This window comes from Rattus norvegicus, chromosome 5, assembly GCF_021556685.1.
Source record: "Rattus norvegicus strain SHRSP/BbbUtx chromosome 5, alternate assembly SHRSP_T2T, whole genome shotgun sequence".
NCBI lineage: Eukaryota > Metazoa > Chordata > Mammalia > Rodentia > Muridae > Rattus > Rattus norvegicus.
Window position 1 is genome coordinate 154,860,311 of NC_141538.1, and position 12,565 is coordinate 154,872,875.

The 12,565-nt window shown below is 47.0% G+C and overlaps 1 protein-coding gene across 1 annotated transcript; it reads left to right on the forward strand.

The window, feature by feature from the left end:
* Nucleotides 1–340: 340 nt before the first annotated feature.
* Tex46 (testis expressed 46) lies at nucleotides 341–4,792 on the forward strand. The gene is given in 2 exon segments (NM_001399372.1): nucleotides 341–594; nucleotides 4,411–4,792. Coding segments are annotated over 2 exon segments (483 nt in total). The 5' UTR covers nucleotides 341–405; the 3' UTR covers nucleotides 4,705–4,792.
* Nucleotides 4,793–12,565: the final 7,773 nt, after the last annotated feature.

Genomic DNA, 12,565 nt, shown 5'->3' on the forward strand with positions numbered 1-12,565 from the left:
CTGACAGTCCCCTGGAGTGACTAGGAAAGTGCACAGTAATCTGTTTGCCTTGTCTCCACGTTATAGATAATTTTTTTTTTTGCAGTCTCCCCCATGATGAGAGCAGGTAGCCTACAGCATTGGCTGTTTTCTTTCAGGGGGCACCCAGAAGTGTTCGATGGGCGAGGTACTGCTGAGGCCCTACATCACTCGGCTGCCATGAGGGTGTCAGGAGATGGTACTTGCAAGGCTGCAGGCCAGAGAGCCTGACACACAGTGGGCCCTTAAGACATAGGAGAAGTTATTGTTATGCGATAGCAGGGCGGGGGTGGGGAGCTGGTTATGAATCAGAGGAGTGGGTGGCCATGCCTCCTGTTATGGAGGGGACTGAGGCAGGGGCCTGGGGCCTTGCCCCTCTGTGCCATAATGTTGGGGGAACTAATTTTTCTTCTGAGGAGTTTCCACGGGTTCCTGGCTTCTTCTGGCACCATAGGGGCCATCTTGGCTTGGTTGATAAGCTTTAAGCCCGTCTTGTTTGCCTTCCTCCTCCTCCTCCTGCTGCTCAGCAACTGGCTGGTCAAACAGGAGAACAGCTGGGCTCTCTCCCCACCCCAGGTGAGCAAGAGGTCACTTAGCTCGAACTAAGGGTTATGGGACTCTCAAGGCTGCACTGACAGGGTGGCTCAGAGAAGGTTAGTGGGGCCTAAGGATGAGGGGTCAGGCTGAAGAATTTTTTTTTTTTTTTGGTCTTTTTTTTTTTTTCAGAGCTGGGGACCGAACCCAGGGCCTTGTGCTTCCTAGGCAAGCGCTCTACCACTGAGCTAAATCCCCAGCCCCCAGGCTGAAGAATTTTAAGACTCTGAGCTAAGGCCTTTCTCTGTGGTCTCCTCTTGGGTGGTGGTGGACAAATTCCTTCACTAACTGACGGAGCTGTGAAATGGGAACCATACTAGACTCTCCCACACTGTGGTCCTTCGTGTTTCAGCAACACAGTCAACTATTTCAAATGAAAAAAAAAACCTTTAAATTGATATACATGGGCACGCACACACACACACACACACACACACACACACACACACACACACACACGAAATAGAATAATGTAGACATCAGAAATGGAGACATTCTGTCAGCCAGTTTTTTTTTTACTATAACCTCTGTATATGTATATGTATGTGTGTGAACATGTGTGTGTGTGTGTGTGTGTGTGTGTGTGTGCACGCATAAGTGTATAGATGTATGTATAAGGGTTTTTTTTGGCTCATGGTTTTAGATGTTCTGGCTCAGGACTGGGTGAACCTGAAGTAGAAATTTCCACTTCATGGATCCATCGCTTCTGACACTCTGGCAAGTGGGTTGTGGGGTAGAGAGGGTAAAACTGAGCACACATGGCCAGGACGTGAAAAGGAGCTTTGGAAAACAAACCAGGACAGGGTTCCATGAGCCCCTTTGAAGGCACGCCAGCAAGATCCCCTCTCTACCAGTTCTGGAGTACACCAGGCCTGAGCCTTTGATTTAATTTATGGGCCTTTGGGGGACATTCGGGACCCTCACTGTGGCAGATATCTTTTTTTTTTTTTTTGGTTCTTTTTTTCGGAGCTGGTGTGGCAGATATCTTATCCTGGGAAGTCTTGGAAAACAAGGACACCTCAGGATGGGATGGATCTTGGTGGTGCGTGCATAAGTATGTGTGCCCATGAGTGTGTGGGGGGGGCATTGATAAGCAGTTTCTCTCACTTTTACATAGGAAATGCTAGTTATCACTTTCTACCCCATTTGCCATAATCTAGACTACTTCCAGATGTTGCCAGATGTTACCTGGAGAGAGCAAAATAGCTTCCTATTAAAAAGAAACAAAAAAAATTGGAGAAATGGTCCACCCTTTAAGAGCCCTGGTTGTGGGGCTGGGGATTTAGCTCAGTGGTAGAGCGCTTACCTAGGAAGCGCAAGGCCCTGGGTTCGGTCCCCAGCTCCGAAAAAAAAGAACCAAAAAAAAAAAAAAAAAAAAAGAGCCCTGGTTGTTCTTGCAGAGGACCTAGGTTCAGTTCCCAGCACCCACACGGTGGCTCGCGACTGTCTGTAAGGAGATCTGATGACCTCTTCCAGCCTCTGCCTGCACTGCCTCCACATGTTACACAGACACACACGCAGGCCAAACCACCCGTACACAGAAAATAAAGATAATTTGGGACTGGAGTGACATCTCAGTAATTAAGAGCACTTGCCGTTCGGTCCCCAGCTCCGAAAAAAAGAACCAAAAAAAAAAAAAAAAAAAAAAAAAAGAGCACTTGCCGCTCTTGCAGGGGACCTGAGTTCAGTTCCCAGCACCTACATAGTAGCTCACAATTGCTTGTAACTCCAGTTGCAGGGGTCTAATGCCCTCTTCTGGTTTCCACAGACACCCATATGGTGGCTCAGCCATCTGTAATTTCTAGTTCCACAGACACAACTCACCATCTGTCTTTCCAGTTCCGGAGGATCCAATGCTCTCTCCCAATCTCCTTTGGGCATCGCATGCAGAGGCACACATACATACAGGGAAAAACAGTCATAATCATAAAGTAAATAAGTCTAAATCTAAAAATAGAAATACTTTTTAAAAATTAAAAAAAGCAACCGAAGGCTAGGGATATGCCCCACTAGGCAAAGCACTTGCTGGGCAGATGAGGGGACTGGAATTGGATAACCAGTACCCCCATTAAAAGCAGGGTTGGCCTAGTGATCCGCCTGTAATCCTAGACTGTAAGAGGTGGAGACAGGATCTGCAGAATAGGCTGGCTAACCAGGCTAGTCAAAGTGGTGAGCTCTGGGTTCAGGGAGAACCCTAGCCCGGAGCCTCTCCACACACGAATACACACGTGCTCAATGCTCACACACATTCTAGCAGGAAAACACTCACATACACCATACACACAGACGTTTGCAAAGAAAAAAGCATTAACGCACTAAATACCTAGGTCAGGACTATAACAGAGGAAGTGATATTTGGGGGAAGGGAACCCCGGGGAAGAAGAGATGTGCACAGAAATGTCGATTATATTCGTGAAATTTCCTTCCTCCCTCTGCCCTCCCCTTTCCCTCTTCCCCCTCCTTTTCTTCTCCCTCCCTCCCTCTCAGCCATAGAGTTGTGTTCCAAGAACTTCATCTACTTTGCTAAATTGAGATGGGAAACATAGGAATTTGGCAGGGCATTCACCATTTTTCCCCCACAACTTTTTCCGTGGTTTACTGAGGAAGGGTCTCGTGTAGCCCAGGCTGACCCTCAACTCACTGTGTACTCAAGCAAGTTTCCATTTCCTGAGTTCTGGGATTGCAGGTGTGTGCACCACAACCAAATTCATGCTCGGCTGAAGTTCAAATCCAGGACTTCAGCCACGCCAAGAAAATGGTTCAACAACTGAGCTAGAACCCAGCCTGAAATGATTTCTTAAGACCACCAGTTTGGGCTGGTAAGATGGCCCAGTGGGTAACGGCACTTGCCACCAAGACTGATAGCCTAAGTTAGAACTGACTTAAACAGACATATACTAGATAGATAGATAGATAGATAGATAGATAGATAGATAGATAGATAGATAGATAGATAGACAGACAGACAGATAGACAGATAGTTGATAGATAGATAGATATGAAAATGTGTAGTTTTTAAGACCAGCAGTTTGTAGCTGAATCTAAAGGGGAAAGTGTTACGATAAGCAGGGGTGGGGGCACAGGAGGAACTGTGAAGATCAAATTCTGAGTCTGTCTAGAGAGCACTGACGTGCTGCATTTTGAGGTTTTGCCGATCCTGACAAAATGCTCAGAGTGAATATCGATTATAACAATTATCTCCTTCCACCATGTGGGCCCTGGGGTTGAGACTCATGTCTGACTTGGTGGCAAGAATCTTTACCCACTGAACCATCTTACCAACCGACAGGGCTGTATGCCTGCTGCAGCCAGCAGATCATGCCTATGAAACAAAGACACTGGTGGGTCTTAGAAGTTTGGGGAAGGGGTATTGGCTGGGGGTGGTGGTGAGAGAGTGACTGTCCCTCACCGGACACCAACTCTCCCAACCATGAACTATGCCAAAGATGCTCTCCCCTTGCCGGAGGGCCTGAGGAGGATTGAAAGGATGGCCCGGAGGGCTGGGAGTGCAGCTTAATTGGTAAAGCCTAGCACATACAAGCCCTGGGAGTCTGATTCCCAACACCAGGTAAACTAGACGTAGTGTGCACGGGTAATTCCAGCACTGGAGAGGTAGAGGCAGGAGGATCAGGAGTTCAGGTCATTTTGGCTACATAGTGAGTTACAGGCTAGCCTGAGCTACAGGAGATAATGTCTCAAAGATTTTTTAATTAAAAATGTATCTGGCCCAGAGCAGTTATCCTGTGTTGGAAGGGATTACCATGACGAATGACTCTTCTCTTCTAATGGGGATCCTAGGAGGAGGCAGAAACAACCATGGCTCCAGAGGTCCATCCCAACAAGGAAGCATTGGAGAAAATGAATGCTTGCTTGGCCCTCCAGAATAAGGTCCTTGAACGGCTGTTGCTCAGTGAGATGAAGCTGAAGGCCTTGGAAAACCAGATGTTCATCATATGGAATAAGTTAAATCGACGCCGGTGGAACAGCGGACAGCGGAACTTCTCCAGGAGGCGGCGCCGGTCAAGAAGGAACGACTCGGCGTTTTCCACCGTATCTAAATGTACTACCATTACCCCCACCGAATGTAACTGAGATGGGCTAGCCTCTGCTGATTCGATCTTGACCCAGTGTATGAGTTTGGTTTTGTTGTTGCTGCTGGGGACTTTATAAAGAACAAGAGCTTTGTTTAGTTCGCAGCACTGCAGGTCTTAGAGCGTGTGATGCTGGCAGTGACACTTGGTGAGGACTTCAAAGAGGAGAGTACTATATTGTGAGTGTGTGTGTGTGTGTGTGTGTGTGTGTGTGTGTGTGTGTGAGAGAGAGAGAGAGAGAGAGAGAGAGAGAGAGGCAGATAGACAGACATCACTTGGTGAGAAAGGAAGGAAAAGAGCGTGAAAAGCCCGTGCTGCTTTGTAACAACCTCTCCTGCATGAGAGAGAGACGTAGCTCAGCGGCAGAACACTTGCCTAGGATGTACAAAGTCTCGAGTACGATCTTCACTATTTCAAAAACCAAAGAAATCAAAACGACATTCTCTGGCTCACCAGGTTAAGGTACTTCTCACCAAATTCCCCGGACAACCTGGGTTCAATTCCTAGAAGCCACATGGTTGGGGGAGAGATCGGACTCCTGTAAATTGTCTTCTAACCTCCACACTTCTCATGGACACACACGCGCACACACACACACACACACACACATACACACACACACACACACACGAACTCATAAATGAAATGAAAACAGTATATACCCTTTTCTTGAGGTCCCAAATTGTTGCCGTAGTGATAAAAACACCATGATTAAAAACAACTTGGGGAGGAAAAGCTTTATTTGATTTACAAGTCACATCATCAAGGGAAGCCAGAGCAGGGACTCTAGGCAGGAATCTGCTCAAGAGCTGAAGCAGAGACCATGGAGGAACACGGCTGACTGGCTCGTGGTCAGCCATCTTTTTTTTTTTTTTTCTTTTGAGTCTCACTATACAGACGCAACTGTCCTGAAACTCAATCTGTAGACCAGGTAGGTTCCAAACTCTCTGCCTCCTGAGTGCTGGGATTAAAGGGTGTGCCCCCACATCCAGCCCTCAGCTACCATTTTATGAAGCTCGGGCCCCCATGCCCAGAGACGCTACCACCCAGAGTAACCATGGCCCTCCTGAGTCAGTTAGCAATCAAGGAAAACACCCATGGACCAATCTGGTAGAGGCAATTCTTTACCTGAGGTTCTCTCTCCCCAGGTGTGATAATGACAACCAAGATTAGACACTGCTCTTGCTAATGGCCTGGGTCCTGCTCCCAGCACACATACCAAACATCTCACAACCGTCTGCAACCCCGGCTCCAGGGAACCCTTTTCTGGTCTCCATGGAAACCTGCATACAGCGGGGCACACATACTCACTCAGGCATAAACATAAATTTAAAGGAGAACTATTAAAATCTCATTACGGTTATTTATGTGTGTACACACTTACTGAGGGTCAAACTCGGCGTCTGCCTGGACCCGAGGACCCATCTTGCTGGCCCTGAATGGCATCTTTTTTTCCCTCTTTTTAAAGACTTTATTTATTTTATATATGTGTGTACACTGTCGCTATCTTCAGACACCAGAAGAGGGCATCAGATCTCATTACAGATGGTTGTGAGCCACCATGTGGTTGCTGGGAATTGAACTCAGGACCTCTGGAAGAGCAGTCGGTGCTCTTAACCGCTGAGCCATCTCTCTGGTCTTAAAAAGCCCAGGCACTTTTAAGCTTTGTGTATGGTGGTTCCTTAGTCAGGTTTCTTAACTGGTTTGTCATCAGATTTTCCTGGCAGGGGAAGATGCCGCACTCTTGCTCCAGTGAGTGCCTGGTTAGAGTGAATGGATTAACAAACAATACAGCCCCAAGGGACTGTAGCCTTCCCTGGTGTCTTTGGCTAAGAATCTCAGCTAGAGCCCTCATCTCAGTTCATCACACTTCTTCTATTTCGTGTTCTATATTCTTCTTAAAAAAAAAAATATCGGGGTTGGGGGTTTAGCTCAGTGGTAGAGCGCTTGCCTAGCAAGCGCAAGGCCCTGGGTTCGGTCCCCAGCTCCGAGAAAAAAAAAAAAAAAAAGAAAGAAAAAAATTATTGTCTTAAAGAGAATAAATCAGACCTGTGTTGTGTTCCAATAGAAGCTTATCTGCCTACTAAGGGCCTGTGAAGGCTGGGGTAAAAAAGTGAGAAAGCGGGGCTGGGGATTTAGCTCAGTGGTAGAGCGCTTACCTAGGAAGCACAAGGCCCTGGGTTCGGTCCCCAGCTCCAAAAAAAAGACCCCCCCCCAAAAAAAAAGTGAGAAAGCTGGGTTGGAGAGATGGCTCAGTGGTTAAGAGCACTGACTGCTCTTCCAGAGGTCCTGAGTTCAATTCCCAGCAACCACCTGGTGGCTCACAACCATCTGTAATGGAATCTGATGCCCTCTTCTGGTGTGTCTGAAGACAGCAACAGAGTACTCAAATACATAAAATAAATAATTCTTAAAAAAAGAAAAAAGAAGTATGTGGTGTGGCACATGCCTACAGTCCTGGCACTGGGCAGGTAACACCAGGAAGGTCAGGAGTTCCAGGCTGGCTTGAGCTACTTAGTAAGTTTGAAGCTAACCTGGGCTACACGAGCCTCTCTCTCCCTCTGTCTGTCTCTGTCTGTCTCTCTGTCTCTGTCTGTCTCTCTGTCTCTGTCTCTGTCTCTCTCTCTGTCTCTCTCTCTGTCTCTCTCTCTCTGTCTCTCTCTCTCTCTCTCTCTCTCACACACACACACACACACACACACAGACTTGGCACACTCAGAGATAAAAGAGGTAAGGAAATGTTGAGTGACAGACCGACTGGTAGCAATTCCAAATGCAACTTCTTTTAAGGAGAACCAAACAAAGAAGAGGCTGTGACTTATTGTGACTCCACGCCATGCTGCCATCCCACCAAAATGCATCTCTCGAGACAGTCTGAAGTGTGCTTAGGTTGCCAGCCAGTCCCCAACAGAGCCCGTGTTGGCCTGTGTGCTTTCTCCCCTGAAATCCCTCACCTTCCGTGATGTCTGCTGTTCTAGTTCTCTTCCAAAGCCACCAACCAGTTCAGGGCAGCCTCACTCCAGCCAGTTCTCAACAGAGAAGTCACAGCTGCCTATAACACTTCCCCCAGAGCCACACTTTGGAAGTTTGGTGATAGAGTCTGGGGATGTGGCTCAGTGGTTGGAACATATGCCTGGCATGTGTGAAGTCCAGGGTTCCAGAGAAAAAAAAGGAAAAAAAAAAGATTGGGAGTCCAGGGAGAGAGACCCTCTAAAGGAATGTAGGTAGTTCTATGGGACCTGGTGAGCGCAGGAAGCTTTAAGCGAGTGTGCAAAAGTGGGCACAGCCCTGAGTGAATGCGTATTGTAGGACAAGTCACTGTGAAGGACTCCCATGCTTCAGATCCACAGGAATGTCAAAGCTTCTCCTGACCCCAACCCAGTCTCAGAGAGAGGCCAGAGGGGTGCAAAGCCTTCCCCTGGTTTGAGTGTGAATCTTGACAGCGTGTGCAAAAGCTAGTCACTGCAGATCCCTCTTGCTGTTTACAGAGGCTCACAGAGACCTCCTCCCGAGGCAAGCTAACTCCTGCCCCTGTGCTACACCCTCTGGGGTTCAGGGCTGGTGTTTTGTAGAAGGTGCAGCTTCAATCAGAGTGCACAGGGTCACCTGACCCGCACTTTTCTATGTTCCCTCAGCTCCTCAGTCTGGTTTGCAGGATCAAACCAAGCAAGGCAGTTGTCTACATATGGTCCCTATAAAAGGCCTAGTCTGGCCCCTTGCCTCTCTTGGCTTCCTGTCTCAGGACATGTTCTTGTCCTCTTGCACACAATCCCACCATGATTTAATTTACTACCAATGTGATATGGGTGAAGGGCTCTTCAGAGCCACAGCCATGCTACTTGGACTTGAGTCCCAAGTTGTCATTTCCATAAACCTTTTCTTTGTGAAGTATCCAGTCTCCAGTATTTTGTTATAGCAACAGAAGATGGCAGACACATTGAATAGGTGAGTCAGAGTGTACTAATCTTGTGCTCCAGAGTCTTCAAAGACTCCCCTCTCCCTCAGAGGGACACCCTGGGCTCTTCTTCTCCCTAGGAGGTTCTACATGACTTTCCTGACTGTACACACCTTGATCTTTATCTACTAACTGGCTCCTTGCTTGGTCTGCTCCAGCCACTGGACTTCTTGCTTTTCCTTGAAATCATAAGGCATTTGATAAGAAAGGAACCAACAGTTCCTCCACAATGAACGGTTCCTCTGCCTTGTGCACCCTGCTTCACTGATCCCTCAGCCCGTTCCTAGTCTGCCTCTCTCACCAGCCTGTATGCTCCACACAGCATGTGCCATTTTCTTTTTCCTTTTCTTAAAATTGTTTTTGAAATATTATTCTTAGCTGGGCACGGTGGCACATGCCTTTAATTCCAACTTTGGGAGGCAGAGGCAGGTGGATCTCTTGAGTTAGAGGCTAGCCTGGTCTATAGAGTGTGTTCTAGGCTACACAGAGAAACCCTGTTTTAGAAAAATAAATATTCCTAATCATGTGTATGTGTCTTTGTGGGTGTGTGCATGTGAGTGCAGGGATCTCAGAGGCCAGAGGCACAGATCATCTGGAGCTGGGGTTACAAGCTGTTGTCGGCTTTGAGATGTGGATGCTAAGTGCACCCCTCTCCTCAGAGTCATTATCTTGTTACCTCTCCTGGGACTTGTTCTGTAGACCAGAGCTGAACTTGAACTCAGAGATGCCCAGTCTCTGCCTCCCAAGTGCTGGGACTAAAGGCTTGCGCCACCATTGCCAGACTCTCCTCTCCTCTTAAACAAAGCTGTTATAACTTTTGTAAAGCCCAACCAACTTCGTTTTTGAGAAGAAGCTCCAGGGGCTAAACTCTAATTCCAGGAGGAAACCATGAAGTCCACTTGAGCAAACATCCTATGGCAACCCCTCCAACCCCGCCCCTTAGCGACAGTCAATCAGGCCACAAGAGCAGGGTCAAGGTTCATATAGACAACCTAAGACATCCTGCAGAGAATAGATAGACTAGCCGTCCTGTTTGTCAGGTGGCTTTGCCCCCGTGTTTGGTTCTTGCAGATTACACCAGAAATGCAATTATTAAAATATTAACTTGCTGTCCCGTATGGAAATTCCCCAAGTTTGTTGTAACCACAATCAATACCCTGCACCCCTAGACTTGAGGCTCCCACTTCTCACTCCCTGCTACAGTGATGGTGATCGCCCTTGCTTGAAACTCATAATAAAGACCCTTGTGTGTTTGCATTGGAATTAGCTCCTCAGTGGTCTTTGGGGTCCCTGTGACTTGGGCATAACACTTTTATCTGTTTGCTTGTTTATTTATTTGTGTGTGTGCGCGCGCACACACACACACACACACACACACACATGGTGTATGCATGAAGAGTGCGTGCATATGTGCTTATGCACGCATGCCTGTGTGTCAGCCATCTTTCTCAGTCACTTTCCATCCCATTCTCTTTAGGATGGAGTCTCTTACTGACCCTGGAGCTCACTAATTAGTGAGATTCCCTGGCCAGTGAGTACCCAGGCCCCGCAGGTCCCCACCCAGTGTGGGATTATATACCTGCGCTGTCATATCCAGCATTTCTTTTTCTTTCTTTCTTTCTTTCTTTCTTTCTTTCTTTCTTTCTTTCTTCTTCTTCTTTTCTTCTTCTTCTTCTTCTTCTTCTTCTTCTTCTAATTCTTCTTCTTCTAATTCTTCTTCTAATTCTTCTCCTCCTCCTCCTCCTCTTCCCCCCCTCTTCCTCCCCCTCCCCCTCCTCTCTCCTCCTCTTCTTCCTCTTGCCTATGGGCTACAGAACCAAATTCAAGCGTTCATGCTCACCCACAAGCCCCTTACCCACCAGGCCGGCTCATCTCTGCTACTTCTTGAGACAATCTCACCAAGTTGCCCAGGCTGACCTGGAATTTGTTGGATAACCTTTGCTTTTTTTTTTTTTTTAAAGATTTATTTATTATATATAAGTACACTGTAGCTGTCTTCGGACACACTAGAAGAGGGCATCAGATCTCATTACAGATGGTTGTGAGCCACCATGTGGTTGCTGGGATTTGAACTCAGGACCTTTGGAAGAGCAGTCACTGCTCTTAACCACTGAGCCATCTCTCCAGCCCCCTGGATAACCTTTGATCTTTGGTGGTTATAAGCTTTTGGTCCTCCTGTTTTACCCTCCTGGGTAACTAGGCTACAAACCTGCTTCAGTAAGCCTGGCTTAATTCAACATGTCACCTGTTTTCAATCACGTTTACAAAGAAATCCCTGGGCTTGTGAGGTGGCTCAGTGGGTAAGGTCATTTGCCACCAAGCCTCAGGACCTGAGTTTGATCACTAGAATCCGTATGGTAAAAGGAGGTAATCAACTCCAACAAGTCCTCTGACCTCAATGTGCACGCCTACTGGCACCCCACCGGGGGAAAAAGATGTCAAGATTTTAACACCACAAAACAAAGACAGGCCAGGCTGTGGTGGCTCTCACTTTTCATCAGCAGAGGCAGGCAGATCTCTGAGTTCAAGGCCAGCCTGGTCTACAGAGTGAGTTCCAGGACAGCCAGGGCTACATAGAGAAACCCTGACTCAGAAAACCAACCAACCAACCAGACAAACAGACAAACATGGCAAGTTTTATAGAAAATTCCTGAAACTAAAAGGCAGTCCTAAGGCTAAGGGCAGGGCAGATATCTGCTTCCTGAGAAGGGGCCTCTGAAAGGAAATGATTACAGTGGCTCAGTTTGCTGGGCAGTGCTGGCCTGCCGTGGGCCACGTGCTTGACCTGTGATCACGCTCCTACTCGGCCTTCACTCCCACGCCACTAGGGTCATGTCTTCTGTCACCCACACACACATGAGGACTGAGAAATACAGAATACCTGATCAAAGTCACATGCAGTAAGGATCAGGGCTTACTGACCTGCAGTCTGACCCAACATCCCTGCCGTAGGTGAGGCCTAAACTGAGCGGTCAACGGGACTCAGAATTCCCCAAAGAGCAAGAGACAGCTTGGGGACAGAGATGGCTCAGTGGTTGAGAACACTTTCTCTGTTTGTAGAGAACATGAGTTTGGTTCCCAGCACCCTTGCAGACATGTAACTACCTGTAACTCCATCTCTCCATCTCTGGGGAATGTAATACCCTCTTCTGACCTCCACAGGGCACACATAATTAAAATACCATATTTTAAGGGAGATATGAGATAACTTGTATAAAAAGATGATGGCCAATTCTTCCTCCCTGATGTGTGTGTGTACGCGTATGCGTGCACACAGACACACACATGGGTGCAGTGCATGTGTGTGTGTATATATATATATATATATATATATATATATACATGTGTGTGTGTGTCTGTGTGTATATGTGTGGGTGCTATTGTGTGTATGTATGTGTGGGCTGGTATGTGTGTATATGTGTGTTTTATGTGTATCTGTGTGTGTATGAGTGTGTATGTAACCATGTGCACGCGTATGTGTGCATATGTGTCTGTGAGAATGTGTGCTGGTATGTGTATGTGTGTTGGTGGTGCATGTATGTATGTGTATGTTTATATGTATCTCTCTGTGTGTGTATGTACCTGTGTGTGAGTGTGTATATGTATGCATATGTGTCTGTCTGTCTGTATGTATATGTATGAGTATGTGTTATGTTTATATATATGTGCATGTGTGTATGCTGGTGTGTGTGTGCTGGCATGTGTGTATGTGTGTGCTAGTGCTTGTGTGTATGTGTATGTTTATATGTATCTCTGTATATGAGTGTTAGTGTGAGCTTGAGACTCTGTATGCGTGTGTGCATGTGTGGCTGTGAATGTAAGTATGTGTGTGTTTATGTGCTAATGTGTATATGTGTGTGTATGTGTGTTTATGTGCTAGTGTGTGTATGTGTGTTTATGTGCTAAT